The sequence below is a fragment of the Lepidochelys olivacea genome (assembly GCF_965140295.1).
Source record: "Lepidochelys olivacea isolate rLepOli2 genome assembly, chromosome: 24".
NCBI lineage: Eukaryota > Metazoa > Chordata > Testudines > Cheloniidae > Lepidochelys > Lepidochelys olivacea.
Window position 1 is genome coordinate 8,965,374 of NC_140434.1, and position 16,425 is coordinate 8,981,798.

The 16,425-nt window shown below is 44.4% G+C and overlaps 1 protein-coding gene across 4 annotated transcripts in view; it reads right to left on the minus strand.

Moving 5' to 3' along the window:
• Positions 1-2,506: 2,506 nt before the first annotated feature.
• The window catches only part of PIP5K1A (phosphatidylinositol-4-phosphate 5-kinase type 1 alpha), a 39,287-nt gene continuing 25,368 nt past the window's right edge, over positions 2,507-16,425 (minus strand). Inside the window, exons 7-16 of one of the 4 annotated variants that reach the window (XM_084613940.1) lie at positions 15,544-15,843; positions 14,409-14,614; positions 13,662-13,745; positions 12,756-12,804; positions 12,233-12,317; positions 11,801-11,932; positions 10,667-10,796; positions 9,611-9,691; positions 6,098-6,182; positions 2,507-5,239 (exon numbers count right to left, since the gene is read on the minus strand). In XM_084613940.1, coding sequence (XP_084470066.1) covers positions 5,237-5,239; positions 6,098-6,182; positions 9,611-9,691; positions 10,667-10,796; positions 11,801-11,932; positions 12,233-12,317; positions 12,756-12,804; positions 13,662-13,745; positions 14,409-14,614; positions 15,544-15,843 — 1,155 coding nt within the window. In that variant the 3' untranslated portion in view covers positions 2,507-5,236. The other 3 variants (XM_084613939.1, XM_084613941.1, XM_084613942.1) reach the window with 3 other exon arrangements.

Genomic DNA, 16,425 nt, shown 5'->3' on the forward strand with positions numbered 1-16,425 from the left:
TGTTAGTACATTCTAAGACAGTCTGTTCTCAAAGCAATTCTTTGTAACAACTACTACTCTCACAGAGAGAGACTCAAAGCAATACTCTGTAACAACAGAAACAGCACCCAGAGACTCCCCGCCCTTTTGTTGTATTCATCTCGCTTTAACAATTGTGATTAAAATAGAGATAGAGGATGTATGTGGATGGATGCTTGGTGTGGATAATAACTGAATGATCAGGGAGGTGCCAGCCTAAGAATCCAGTGTCCATCGGCTGAAGAAGGCATCAAGTGGAAATAACCAGAGGACCCCCGGAGGGCAGACTGGAATCCACCCAACAGCCTCAAGAATGGGAGAACCAAAGAACAAGATAACATCTGGCAGCACGGAGCCATCAGGAATGTGCCATCTGCTGATTGATTCAGCAACAGCATGATGACGCAATTCCCATAGACTGGCATAGGAAGAAATTCCTATAAAAATGGACCCTAGAAAGTGAGAACTTTGGGGTCTGATTCTGCAAACCAACTTCCAAGAGCATCAGATGTGCATCTGAGAAGGCCCTGCTCCCTCCTCGTGTCCAGGCCACCTGGCCAGTGGCTTGGCATGAGCAACTCTAAGGCTGGTAACTATGATAACAACCTTGCAGAACCTGTGTGTGTGTGTGTATGTATGAATGAATGTGTGAATAAATATGAGATTGAATGGAATGTTATAGCTATAACTAACTGCTTACTATGATTCTTTCTGTATTCACAATAAATGTGGTATTTTGCCTTTTCCCCTTTAATAAGATCCTGCTGGTTTTTATTTGATTGGTATAACATTTGCCCAGTCGTCTCTCAGGATTAAGATGAAGAAGGTTCAAGGTCCCGGGAAATAATGGGGTGGCAGCTGCAATGGTGAAACCCATTCCTTTCCCTTCTCTTATCTTTTAGACTGTGTTTGCATCCCCTCCTTTCAGTAGCCAGCTTCCCCCCTCTTGTCTTTTGAGGACCCCCAAGGAGGAATGATGGGTGGAATGGCTCCCCCCCCATTTTGTCCACCAATTATGCTTAATTTCTGACACCAATTTGAGTTAACTGATTTTCAGTCCCACACTTCTCTCATTTACTCGGCATGATCTTAACACAGTCCTTGAATTGGATCAGGAGGACTTGGGGTTTGGACTAATTCAGTCCATCTCCATTTTTATCTTCTCCCATCAACACTTGTAATAGGTTATCGTGACACTTTTATGAACCTTCACTCGCTTTTCACAGTTGAGCTGACAATTAGGATAAATTTATAGGCCTAATCATCACAACACATCCACTATAGGTAGGACAAATAGTAATAGGCTTAATCTGCAGGAAGAGAGATTTAGGTTAGAGAGTAGGAAAAACTTTTTAACTGTAGGGGTAGTTATGTTCTAAACTAGGCTTTCAAGGGAGGTTATGGGACCTTTGTCATTGGAGGTTTTTAAGAACAGGTTGGACAAACCCCTGTCAGGGATGGTCTAGGTTTATTGGTCCTGATACAGGGCAGGGGACTGGACTTGACTTCTTGAGGTCCAGTAGTAACCCGGAGGAGGAGGAGAAGATAGAGAAGAGAGGTAGGAAAGAATGCAGGGAAACAAACAGGGTCAGAACTGAAGCAGACTGGTTGATGGGCATATGGGCCCTGTCCACTACTCCAGGGACAGGTTCTCCTAGTGGCCACAAGGAAAGTGGCATAGTCTTGGAGGTGAAGCAGAAGACCGTCTGAGACGGCGATAGTTTGTCCAGGGAGAGTTTGATACTCTGGCAGGGCAGGGCTACAGTGACCTGGCCACAGGGCCGTCACAAAAATGGAGCACTCCACGGCCAGTGTCTCTACAGGGCGAACAACCAAATGAGGAGGCACCAGACTGGTAGAGAGCTGATCCCCAGACCTAGATGCAAGGAGCCGCCGCACTGGTGAGTGAACCCCGTCACAAGGACAAAATTAAGCGTTCAGTAGGACACCTCTCAGGCCAAGTCTAGGCTACAAGCACCACAGCAGCAGCACTGTCGCTGTAGTGTGGACACTTCCTCCACTGATGGAAGGAGTTTTATCCATCTCGCTGAGGTCAGCGGAAGAATTATTGTTGACCTAGCTGCATCTACACAGGGGTTAGGTCAACTTAAGCGTGGCGCTCGGGGTGCAAAATTCTTCACAGCCCAGAGCAACTGTTAGGTTTATTTAACTTTTCAACTGTAGACCAGGCCTAAATAGAAGCAGTGAACAGAGCGTTAGCTAGAGCCACTGCAGACAGCTCGCTCCAAGCCAACAGGTCTCAATAATTCTCCTTTTAACAAGCACAGCTCAGAACTCAACACTTCAACAGCAGTTCCCTGAACTTAGTCCTTACCAGCTCTCCTTGTCTCGCACATCTACCGTCTCCATTGCTGCATGCTGGGAGACGGCTGTATGAATGTTATGAAATGGATGAAGTATAGTTTCAAGTCCCCCCAAGCCACCCCTCACCACCAAGAGAAATAAATAAAATAAAAATACACACACCTTTCTGGGTTTGGTAGCACACTGTGTATTGTAATATCCCATCAGGGCGATATTATCCCCTGTGTAGGACAGGCTCCTAAGAGACAGCTTTTGTTTTTAATATTCAATTTAACAGCCAACGATGGCAAAAGTGTTACAAGGTTAAAATGACAATATTCACAACACGGCACAAGTTGTTTCATAAGGATGTATGCTTGACAGGTCAGATCCTCCCTGGTGGATTGACGAAGCAGCAATGGACCCTGCCGTGTGGAATCAAAGCTGTCAGCGTAGACTGAGCAGGAAAGAGGTCCAGCCATCAGCAGCTCTCTATTCCTTCGCCCCGCATTTCAGTCCAACAATGGAGGGGTAAGGGTAGGGCGAGAGGCTTAAACAGGGAGCCAGGATCAAGGGTGTTGACCCCTCCCTTCACAGACCCAACTCTCTGAGCCATTAGCCAGACAGCGAACCTTGTGATGGAAATAACCGATCAAGTTTTAATACCTTACACCAGTTATCCTGCCACTTTTAGAATGCAAGAAGCCTTTGCTGTTAAACCATTGCAAAGCAGAGGTTGATAATTATGATATATAAATGTCAACGCCCTCCCTCCCCCACCCTCTGCATAACTATTCCCGGAATAAAACATTTAAATACAACTTCATAAATATTAAATCATGAACAAAAAAACCAAAACTGAACTGGTTTCTTTCCTCCTGGTAAAAAAAGGATTTGAGTGAGGAGGGAAGATCAGACAGCGTGTGTCTAATATAGACGGTTCATCAGGATATGAAGAATAACCTGCTGAGTAGAGGGGAGAAAGAGGGAAATTGCACTAGAGCGGTTTCCCATTGTCACTACACTGATCTTCAAGGTACAGGTCTCATCAGGACATTGCTTGACGTTTAAATCTAGATAAAGAGGTTCCAGACGTTACTCAGAGACCACCGCTTTCCTGCTTGATTAAATGTCTTTGCGTTTGGACACCTGGCTGGCTCTCTGTGAGAAAGGCTGTTCTGCCTTTCAAAGCTCTGTTTGTTTGTTTTTTAAACTAACAGCTTGAACTCTATCCACGTTAAATGTGATTGGAAAAAAAAAACAAACCCCAAACACTCAGCCCTGATACATCAACTAAAAACCCCTTCTAAGCCGCTACATTCTTCGGCTTTATCAGCAACGACTGCTAAACGGCATACAAAAAACTCTTGCATGTGCAAGAGCAACAATTTGAATTTCTCTATTTTTTAATCTGCGAAAAGGAGGTGGGGGAGGGTCACGGTTTTTAGGGAAAAAAAGACAGATTCATTTAATTTAAAAAAAAACTTTAGTGAAAATAAAAATCAGTACAACATATGCTCAGGTTTCTAACCATGTGTCTGCAGCTGGTAACTTGGTAAGGACTGCCACAGTCTTATGTACAGCAAATGGCTAAGGTAATACAGCAATGCATCTTTTCAGCTGATTCTAATAAGCCGCAGCCTTGGAATCAGAGCGCAACACACACTTGTTGAGGCCAAAAAAACCCCAAAATCTGTTGCTCTGCACAGAGACCCAGCAGCCATTTATATGGAGTAGCATTATGGGAATCTCTATTTGGAAGCACTCAGAGCACTGTGCGCAAAAGGTAACCCTGATGCCAAGGGGTAAGAGACAAGCATAGCTATCAAAAGGGAATTTAGCTATTTAAAAAAAAAAAATGCAGGTTTTACAAGTTGTGTCCCAAGGAGGACACACAATACTGGGAAAAAACCAAGCAGGATCGGTTTGGTCCATTTGCTTAAGAAACACTGAAGGCTTAAAAATGTGCCAGGCACCAAGATCTCCCCAAATCTCTGTTGCTTCTCATTCTGTGGGAGGATGAGAGAATAAAGGGGTCATTTAAAACAGGACAAAGCAATGCAAAAACCTCTCTGACATCTTAAAAGCGTTGCACATTCCAAATCCTTCAAGCACCAAGCCATGATAAAGCACCAAGTCTTGTGGGCAGGTCTGTTCCATGTCACCTTCTCAGGATGATGATGATGATGCAATGTCATAAATGCATTAGAGACTACTGCTCCCAAAATTAGTTTATAGAAAAGACATCCATGATCAATACCTTTCATGTGTGACCAAAAAAAAATGTCGCTCCCCTTTCTGCTTCCCTCTGATGCGGGACATTTTTGGTGGAACACTGATAAAACTATTTTTAAAAAGAATAGATAATTGTTGCAGCCTAAAAGAAACGATATGACTGAATTCAAGAAACTTAAATTAATATAAAAACCAAACACCATGTTGATCTGTTGCAAAAACTGTTCCAACAAGGCTCCAATGTCCATTTCCCCTGGTGCTCTTCAGAGTTGACCTTTGTTCTTGCAAGATCTGTGATGTCCTCAATCCTAGGTAACCAACTCCCCCAAAGCCAGTTCCTTTTCTCCAGAGGACTCTGGCCTGCATGGAGCAGCTCCTGCTCCTCCTTGGAGATGAGAAACCTTGCTCCTGCCACTATTCGAAGAGAGGACAGCAGCAGAAAAACCAGATGCAACCAGCCACAGGTTGAGGGCTCTTTTTCAGAAGAGGAGGTTGCTCTGGGCTCAGTCATTGTTAATACTATGACACTAAGTATGTCCCAAGCCTTCCACCTTCTATGGATTCTGTCCGGATAAGATTTCTAGGATCAGCCGCAGGGGCTGAATGTTTGTCAGACTCTACGGCCCACGCAGAGTACAGAGAAATCTTCTGCTCACATCACAACTGTCCCTCTGTTATTTCACTGTAAAGAGAAAAATCAATAGGTAGAATATTCAGGAAGGTTTTCTAAGCAGTCTGAGTCAGTTTCTTCCTTGGTGAAAGGTGCTGGATTGCGAAGAGACAAGTCCAGTAGCAATGCAAAGCCTCACTGACATTTCAAAAACTAGTCTCTGAACAGGCACAACCACTCTGTGCTAACGTGATGTCTTCAAGCGCTTCCTTCCTGTCCTTGAGTAGTTAGGGCAGTGGTTCTCAACCTATTTACCACTGTGGGCCACATGCAACACTACCTCTATGGCCCTGAGGATGTCACATGGGCTGCAGCTCTGTGCTGACTGGGCTGCAAGTTGAGAACCACTGATCTAGGGCCTAGCAATTCTTGGCCTCTCCGAGGCAGACATTGTATTAAAGGAGGCTGTCTAGATAGGTCATAGGTTTGGTCTACACTTGACTGTGGTTTTATATGTCCCAAATCATGCTGGTGGTTCACTTTCAGCTTGGACAAGCAACTGGGACCCAGGAGCCCTGGTTCTATTCTCCGTTTTTCCATAGACCTGCTTTGGGCATGTCAGCTCTGCACCTCAATTTCCCCTCCCACTCCACGTAATCTGGTGCAGAGTCTCACCAGATGTCTGCGTAGCATGCAGCACAATTAGGGTCCAATCTCAGTTGGGGCCATTGGTATCAAAGAAACGAAGTAATTAATTGAGTTAGTCTGTTGCATTTCGGGAGGCTCACACCCCAAGCACGAAACACCTGCATTTCCACCACCACAGGGGAATATTTCAATTAAACGCCAAACGAAACCTTTTTTTTTAAAGCTGCGACTAAAACTGCCCGACAGAGCCCTTCTTGCACTTATGGAAATGCAGGCACTTACAAAGCTTATCTCCGTCTCTGGTACGTCTTCAAAATGTTCTGTCAGTTCTGAGGAGCGTTCTGTTACCAAAGGCCCTGCGGAGCCACTGGGGGAAACAGAAAAAGGGCACCTATAAAGCTGTTTCTTCTAAATAAGCCTTCAAAATTCTTCGTGTTCCTTTGGGTTTCCTAATACGCCCACAGTAATATCCAAGTGATGTATAAAGCATCTCTTAGCCACACGTGAGATGTTCCTGACTCACTGGCCACCTTGGCACGTGTACTTGAAAAGATCGCACCAGGAAAAAAAAGAGACTCCACCCCGAAGTGACTCTGCCAGTCTGGAATCCAGGTTTCCCCTCCCTGCCTCACAAGAGAGCTGTGATGTGTTACTGTCTCTCTGGGGAAGACTGCTCCTTTCCCACATTTTACATGGGTACTCCAGAGATTTTTATTCAAACAAGAACTGCACTCATCACAGACTCAAACTAAGGGGAGTTTCAGGCAAGCAGGTGGGGCCCACCACTGGGTGGTGACTCATTTAGGGAAATGCAAAGAAAGGCCGATTTACGTCATGTTTCCATTCCACAAACATTCCATCCCTAGTGTTTACACAGTTGGAACAGTCACCTTCCCTCCCCTGGTTTTAATTGCTCTGTTTATTGCGTAAACGTGGATCTTAAACACTAGATGAGAACGCTTATGGTTCAGATAAACCAATGGCTCTTCTTTACAAGCACAGTGGTTTTCAACCTTCTTTCATTTGTGGACCCCTAAAAAATTTCAAATGGAGGCACAGACCCCTTTGGAAATCTTAGTCTGCGGATCCCTAGAGGTCTGCGGACCACAGCTTGAAAACTCCTGCCCTAGCACACAGTTGGAATGTAAATAAATACTCCTAGCTGGAAGCCATTTCAAAGAGTCGATAAAATGACATAATGGGCTAGAACAGTGTTTCTCAACCTTTTCAAAATGGCAATCCCTTATTCAAAGTCAAAAATTTTCATTGTCCCCTAACATTTACAATAAAATAAGCAGTTGCACCAATGGTAAGTCTCTAATTTGCACGTGTGTTTCAAGAGGCTGACAAGACCTGACCTTGAAAAGGGCCAGGGTGCATGGGGAGTCGGGGAGAGAGAGTTTCTTTGTTTTAGATTTTATTTTTTTCGTGCATTGCGACCCCAACAATTGCCTTCTGGGGCTGGCGATGCACTGGTTTCCAAATCGGGCCTCCCCACCCCTCCCACTTAGCAACACAGGATGGGCAGTGTGGTCATGATCTCCTGACTCCACTTCACAACCCAAAGGTTGAGAATCCATGAAGTAGATAAAGGGAAAGTTCAACCTGGTGAGCATGGATGTCACACTGTACCGTGCATTACACAGGCCAGGAGACGCTAGTCACGTTACAGTCACTGTCTTAAAGAAAGTTGTGACGGCATAAGGAAAGCCACATGCTTCTGAAGTTGAAGGCACTTTGGTTTATGCTGCTAATGCACCCAGGGCTTGTTTGCTTCCAGCAGGCTACACCTTGTCATCTGGTGCTGCGTGCATCATTGGCAGGGTATGAAATGTATAGAGCAGTCTTCCACCCATTCAGCACATGAAAAGTGGTCACCCTGCAAAGCTAGGACCTCTGCTCAATAATCTTCTGTTCACTCACATTCAGCAGACTGGAGACACTGGAGTCCTTGTGTTTGGACACAGAGGGTACCACACATCTTTCCTGCCTAGATTAAGCCTCACCTATTTGAGTGGTTACTCAGGGCTGAACTAGCTACATCCTCTGCTGAGCTTTCTGAGCTGTGTACTTCCAGTCCCACTGACCTACACAGAGATTAAAAGGAGAGACCCTCAGCTGGTGAATACAACACTCCAGACACTGATTTTACAAAGAGGGGAAAGTCTGGTGATAACCCACATAAAGCTTGTGTTTGGATGAAGAGAAATCCCCCACCTAAAGCCATGAGGAAGGTCAACCTATGGAACTCATTGCCACAGGATGCCAATGAAACACTATGGCTGAATAATTTATACTTTATTTAGCTGCACAGTTCAGGGATCTCAAAGTACTTCACAAACAATATGAGAGTCAATGGCAGAGCTGGGTCTAGATACACAGGGGAGTCCTAACTTCCAGCCCCATGCTTTTCTGGACTGACCCCTCTCTTCATTTGAGGTTATACAGCATATAAGCTGACCCCCACGTCTCTCAGGGAGACATTCTCCTTCCCACCTGCACAACACTGCAGCTTTCTTTGAAGCACCAGGTATTGGATACAGCAAAAGGCAGGACACCAGACTGAATGGCTCAGTGGCTCGATTCAGCATGGCAAGCCTACTCTGCCATCAGTGCTGGCCCGGGGCAATCCGTACATAAAGCTGTGCAGGGGCAGCTACATATCAGTGGCAGGCACCAGGGGGTTTGCTTTATCCCTCACAAAGGCAGGCAGGATTTGCTGCAAGCACACGCTAACAGCGTGGTATTGCTTACAGCGCTCTGAGGGGCGCATCGTCTTCAGTGCAGACTGGGCACTGTTCACAGAGGCATATAGCAGCACTCCACAGCAGAGGAAGCGGCTGTGCTGCAAACCAGAGACTGGAGTAGTTCTTTCAACCTGGTATTGCAAAATAGGGGGCCCATCCCTTTGTGTTTAGAACTTAAGTACCGAGCAAATTAGTGCCTTTCCTGACTAGGTCTTCACCCTCACCTATTGGATCGGAAGCTGAGAATTGTTCTAATTGTAGAGTTTTCAGACACGTGAACTTGAACTCCCACTGACCTACACAGAGATTACAAAGGTGAAACTCCACACTGAGTGGTAAATACAAAGCCACAGGCTTGCTGACTCTATAGAGAAGGAGAAACTCTGGTTTAATTCCATGTAAACAATTACTATAGTTATGAAACTACCTCAGTGCTAGTCTATTAATACAGTGCCCTGGAATTTGAACACAAGACCAAGACCCTTGCTCTAGCAATCTGTCCTTACTCGTATCTATGGGAGGTTAGAGAAAAGTAATTGCCTCTCATGATTGCTTGCAGGGGTCAGGAAGGAACTGCTTTCTCCATGCGTAGTATTGCCCCATTGGCCAAGTGTATTAATGGATGGGTGCGGGAGAGAAGATGTTTCCCTCCCTTAAAATCAATAAATGTTCACAGGATTCCAGATTTGATGGACCAGCGGGATTAACCCAGCAGGGCAAATCCTATAGATGCTGGGAATATTATGTCATGCAAGGACAACACCATACCTTGAAGGCACTTATCGTTCCGCCTTCTGGCTTACAGCAGCCTTGGTGCATATGTAACTTGGTGCAAGCACCCACTGTGTTACATGGTATTACATTACATATGACGAATTCCCAATATGCAGAGCACTTATAGCCTCTGAACAGTAAAGGGGCACATGGCAAGTTGGTCAAGTGGTCCTACTAAAAACAGGCTACTAAGTACTTCATCTACAGGCAGATGAAGTCAAAATTCTGTTTAGAACTGAAGAGGTTTCAGGCAAAGCATGATCCTCGCCCTCACCTATTTGAGCAGATGACAGGAGCTGTTCTAGCCAAATCCTTTGGTGAGGTTTCAGATTTGTGAACTTGCACTCCCACTGACCTAAGCAGAAATTAAAGGAGAGAGACCCTCAGTGGTGAGTCAAGAAAAAGCCTCAGACATGCTGACTTTATTGAAAAGGAGAAGATCTGGTTTAGGATCCCTATAAAGAAGTGTGTCGGAGATGGGCAAATTATAAATTTATAATCCAGTTCTGGCCCACTTGTTTGGACTGGGTTTGTGACATTCTGCAGTCAATGGACTATGATTAATGAGGACAGAATGTTTCTGATCATTTGTGATATGAGAAATGAGCATCAGAGCAGCTGTGTGCTTCCATGATCCAGACTGCCCCCCTCTTACAGCCCCTCCTATTCTCTACCATTCTTACCCCTTTTGCAACAAACAAATGATTCAAGGGGGTCCTTTCATTGCTTCCTTACAGCTGTCTATGCACATTCATCTCCTAGCAGATGCACTTTTGAAATGCATTTTCTTTTGGCCTCATTTTCAGAGGTGTTAAGCACCTATAATTCTACTGGAATCCATGAGAGCTGCAAGAGCTCAACACCTCTGGAAAAAAAAAAAAATCAAGTAAATTCTGTCGATCCTGCTTGCTACTTGCTCATGTTCTCCTGCATGTCTTTTTTTTTTTAAGTGACATTTCACCAGATCACCTACTGTAAAAGATTTCAAACGATCAAGTAAAAAACCAAAGCTGCTACACAGTTCAAGCAAGGAGCTAGAAGGCCAACAAGACTCACCACCTTACAAAGCAGAGGATGCAACACTGCCTTGGTCTTCAAACACAACACTGCATGTTAATGGTGTTACAATGACCCCTTGCATCTGGTACTGAACCGGTCTGGCATGTGTCGACTGCTCAAAAGACATGTAGTTTGAAAAGCATACCAAAAAACAAACACTCCATGAAAGCAGCAGGCATCTGCCCTGTGACTGATGTGATTGAAAGCAGAGTATCCCAGCCTGCAGACAGCAATGCCCTCCCACGCACGGTTGTGATTAACGGAGAGGTACCTGTTGGCTGGAGAGTTAAGGCCTCCGCTGCCCAATGAAGAAGTGGACAAGGTTGTTGCTATGGAATCACTGTTAGCTTCGTCTACTGGAGGAGTTCTGGGAAGGAGATCAGGGCGACCAAGATGGGAACCTGTGGGAAGAGCAGAGCAGATAGCAACATAATGAATAGCATCCCCTGGCATCAGCAGCAATAACTAATCATTTGCCAAGATCTTCTGTAGCCAATGCTGCTTCATGTTACAGAAAGTCATCATGCAGGAAACTACACAACAGAATGGTCCAGTCCAGCACATTTGGTATCCATTCTCAGTGAATCCAGCTCTTTGTGATACAGTCTCTGTACCAACATTTCCACTAACACGCTGGCAGGGCATGATCCATAGGGAAGGAGATCAAAGCTCAGGACATCACTTAGGCCAATTACATAGGATTTACCATACTGGATCGGACCAGAGGTCCAATCAGTCCAGTATCCTGTCTTTATACAAATCAGTACTAGATGCTTCAGAGGATGGGGTAACAATGCTGCTGACATGGGATAATCCACCCAGACCACATTAGGTCTCCTCCTGACCTCTAAGATAGTCTTAAACCCTGAACGCTGAGGTTTAAAGTCCCTTCCAGAATTTGTTACGATAAGAATATCCAGTTGTAATTCATATAAATGTCCAATCTCTTTTTGCTTCTTGCTAAATTAGTTCTTGATCTCATTCACTTCCTGTAGCAGTGAGTGCTACTGGCAAAGTATATATTATGTGGAAAAAAAGTCTCTTTATTGTTCCACCATTAATGCACCACAATGTTGGCAGGTCCCCAGTGGGCTGAGACACGTTTCATGAAAGTCTGACAACTCCTCTAGGCCTGCTGAAGACCCCTCAGAATGCCACACCCCTTGAACTACGCAATATATTAATGGCTGCATCTGAGTCCTGGTAGCTGCGATTAGATCTGTGATCCTAGGATAGTGCTCTAGCAAGCTTGCAGACTCGGACAGCGTGTACTGAATGTCCCCACAGTCTCACCAGTGGAGGTCTTGGATCACAAAAATCTGGGCTGAACCAAGCTTCTTTTGCTGTTCTTTTTTTAAAAGGAAAGCAATTCCTGTCATCTGGGTTTTCTAGTATAGGCACCAACCTTGCTCCACATCTGCTTCTGCCGTTACTTGCGCTTTAGTTTCACACGATGAATGGTAAGGGGCTCCGCCTTGACCCGTCCTCCGAGGAATGGTTGTGCCAGACCGGCTCTTTTTAGAAGGAGAAAGTTTTACTTAAAGACAAAAGCAAAGAAAGATCTTACTTAATATCACGTTTTCCAGAAACAAAACAAAATCTTACATAGCAACATCCACAACCTTCCCCATTATTTCATGAGAAAGTGTTGCACTCTGAAGAAAGCTGATGGATTAAAGACCCTGCCCTAGGAGTTGTCAGTCACATTCTGCAGGGCAGGAAAATATACTAGTAACCCTGACACAGCACAAGTTTCCTACTGATCAGACGCACCTCCATTCATTCTCTCCCTGACTATGGCAGCCTCCCAGGAACCCACCTGTGAAGAGATACTTACATGGTATTTTCTTGAATGCAATGTTGCACATGAATCGTTGAAACCTTTCTGCATAGAAGCTGGGCCTATGCACAGACACAGTGTCCTAAAAACATCCAAGGGACAAAAGTTACACACGTAACTATAGTTCTAAGACAACATGGATTTCTTTTAGAGTAGGTTTACATTTGGAACAAGTATGGTCACGCTATATTAAAAGCATCTTTATAAATGATGAATAAACAATAAAGTGATTAATAGCTGCTGAAAGCATGAGTCGTATGTGTTATAAAGACATCAGTAGAAGTTGTTATAGATGGTTATAAGCAAGCTACTAACTTGGACTAAATTTATTGCATTTATTAACATCTATCAATAATTTGTTGATCTTTATAAACGTACCTTTACTATAAGGTCTGACCATAGATTCTACTTTAAAATACATATTTCTACACACACAACTATCTGTTTGATGGGACGCCTGGTTTGAAAATACTGCTATCAGGTAATTTAAGAGTCCCAGGATAAAATTCTTGCTACATACCCCATCGTGCACCAATGCTTTCCATGAGTGCTCCAATTTCTTAACGAATCTGAGAAGTGAGATTTGAAAGCAGTGAACAGACCATAGTAATTTTCACATTTAGGCTTTGCAATCACTATTAGTAAGTTACGTTCGTTGCTGAAGTTTGGCTTCTTAACATTGACAGATACAACAGAAATGCACCTTTTTCCTAAAGCCAAAGTAATTTACAGACCTAGTTAAAAGAATCTAAAAACATTCAGTAGCAGTTTTATTCTTTTAGGGGGCAATTTTAGGAGGCACTGATGGCAGGGAGAGAACGCCCATTGACTTCTAATGATAAATGTAAAAAAGATCTCAAACTGAAAAAAAAAAAGTTAGCTAGAATTTCAAGCTAGCTGGAACTACGGGTGTGGCAGCACCCCTGGGCTTGAGGTGGTTTCCACCGTACACAGGGTTTTCAGTTTGGTTCAATGGCTCTTAGCACCCTCACTGTACAAATTGTTCCAGCGCCCCTGGCTATGCACCAACTCGACACCAACACTACAAACATCTAAGCAAAGTCATAAAACTATTTTTCATTCCAGACACTATGGCAATTTTAACCTACCACCTATTTTTCTCAGCCACTTCCTGCACACTCCCTTCAGCATAATCACCAAGTCTAAGAAAAACCTGCCCTGTAAGAGCAAGCCTGTACTCTGACACTGAATAAACGAGGGATACAAGGTCCAGAGGAGCATGCGGGGATTTCAGTTTATGAAAAACATCAAGGAAATGGGGCAAGAAAACTACAAACTGTTTGTAGTCTTCAGTAAACAAGCCAGAGAGTCTCAGACTGTTGCAACCAAACAGGGCCAATTTTATTACTGGAGGTTTATTTTATCGACTATTGTCAACATATAGGTGTCACGTAAAGGCTCTTACCTGTAGGACTGTAGCACATCAATAATACCAATATATAAAAGCAGCCTTTCCCCCTTTGAATTTCGGGCTGGAATGCCTCCCATTCTAGAAAACAAAAACAGGAAGCATGAGATTTGCAGGCTTTACCCTGATCAAAGCAGTTTTCACTCTACACAACTAAGCCTTACATGGGTTAAATGTTAAGCGGATTAACGAGTGGCAACATGCACCTACTGCTGAGCTGACAAACTCTAGAGAAGACAAATCAGAGCTAAATGCTAAGTCAGTAAGTTACCAAAACATAACAGGAGTTTATCCCTGTTTTCTGTACATTGTCTATTTTACTGAAACTGTGGGCTGGTTAATTGATAACTGTCCACTTTGAGAAGAATCCAAGAAACCTGGAGTATCTGGTGCTGGCCACTCAGAGACAGGAGCTCAGGTCTGATCCGCTACAGCAATTCCTACGATCCCTGGAGGCGATACTTAATATTTAGCTGTTTGAGTACAGCTTCCAGGTGTGGTACAGACACATTAATCCTCACACATCCCAGTGAGGCAGGCAAGCAGAGGCACAAAGGACTTAAGTGACGTGCTCATGATAAGGAACTGAAATCAGAACTCAGGACTCCTGAATCCCAAGCCTCAGGCTCAGCCCTACATCATTGGTACCTAAAATCACACCTTCCTTATCAATCCTTGAATTTTACCGCATCTGCTCTAAGTATGAATTGGCCATGTTAATTTGAACAATCAACCCAGACATACTGGTCGTCAGTCTCTATAGTGCCGCCTCGCCGGGCTTCTCCTCGGATAGACTCCATAGCCGTGGAGTAGAGAGCTTTCTGGGTAGCTGGCCTTCGTGTGTCCGACTGGGCCGTCCCATCCATTATCGCACGCTCTCTCTGTGCCTGATCAATGTTATGGACGGCCACAAGCAAACTATAATCCATGATTTTAAAACTCTGCAGAACCTGGACGGAAACAAAGTCAATATGACATCATTTACGTTTTGCAAGCTACATGAATGGTTAAACTATTCCAGTTTTATGCATGCACTGAGTATTTTTGCTTAGTGTTCTGAAAATACCAAGGGGATGGCCTCTATATAAACACTCAGTGATCTTCACCCACAGATATCAATGAGCAGCTTTACAAAGGAAGGTAAAATATCAGTATCTTTCTTCTACAGACAGGGCAACTGGGAAAATGATTTGTGTAGGGCTGCACATCAGATCACTTGCAGGCACAGAACTCAGGTCCTCTGACTCTCCGTCCGGTGTCCTACCTGCTGGACCACACAGCTGCTCTAAAACTAGGACTCCTCCTACTGTAAAAGTAGTAAGACATTATTGGGTGGCAGGGCATAAATTGGACTGCTCAGGGGACGGGGGAAGGGAGACTGCACCGTACCACTCTAGATTACTGATTTGAATTTTACCCAACTTAGAAACATCTGAACATGCAAAAGGAGTTTGTGGTCTGTCCCATTCCCAGTGGACATCATCACACAAATGCCAATTAGCCCTGTAGCTGGCAGTCATGGCAGAGGTGCCAAAGATTGAATGTATCACAGTAGCTGAGTTCCCTGGGTCAGAATTGAGTTGTACAGGGAGGGCAGTGTTTGGAGGGGGTAACTGCACTGCAGCTGCCTGGGCAGTGCCTTTCTGGGGGACAGAGGACTCAATTCTAGCATCTTGCACTTAAAAACTGCACTGCAGAATTATCCAGACTGTAGACACACAAAGAAAACAAACAAACAAACAAAAAACAGGGCAAATGCCAGGCCTAAGAAGCTTTAGAATGACCTTGGGGTACACACATTTCAAAAGGCATGAAGTAATCCACAGAGAAGGGGGGAAAAAAATTGGTCTCAATTCAGCTCATCTCACCCTTCACTCACCAAACAATCTCTCTGCAGCGTTTTGCACAAGGCATTATACATATCAGAGTCTAGGAACAGGCCATCGGGGATGTCCTGCATAAAATCCAGGTCTTTGTATGTCGGGAAGACCTTTTCCCGCTCCTTCTGGGATGCTCGACGCTTATAGGTGGAGCCTTTCAAGTCATACTTCAGGTGCATTTTCACAGAGCGGGGCAGCAAGTTGTTCATCACTACGATGCGGATGTTCTTCCCTCCAGCCTGCACGCAGTACAGACCATAGAACTTAGGCAGCAGCGTCCGAGGATTCTGATTCAAGTTCTAAATGTCCAAAGACAGAAGACATAACTTCAGAGTCCAGGTGACTCCCTACATTCAGAGTGGCTAGCTATTTGCTCTTAACCGGTGTATCTGAATCAAAGCAACCTTGTCTGGGATCCAAAGTGATTATCAGCAAAGCAATGAATCAGGGATGGGTGAACTTGGGGCATAGATTGGTAACTCTAGGGTAAGAAATGTTTTCTCTGCAAACCTGAACTCATCAGATGCAGCTTTTGCATAAAGAAGGAATTTGCACCTTCATCCACACAATTATCTGCCAGAGGCAATCTGTGGCAGCCAGCAGGGCAAAGGAGGATTTTTGTGCTTAGTCTTTTAGTTTGCCACTCCCTCCACAAGCTAGGCTCTTGCCAGATCTAATGCTAAGCAGGATAAGGGTGGGTGCATACTGGAATAAGAGATTCCTATAACTCTGGTGGTTGCAGAAACTAGCATTGGTCCAGTTTCCCGGCCTAGTAATATGGGCAAAGTGCTGGTGGTGCCATGGGTAGGTAAGAAGAGGTCTTAACCAATGCATGTATTAAGAATCCCATGGCACTTTTCTAAGCCAGGGACATGAACTCC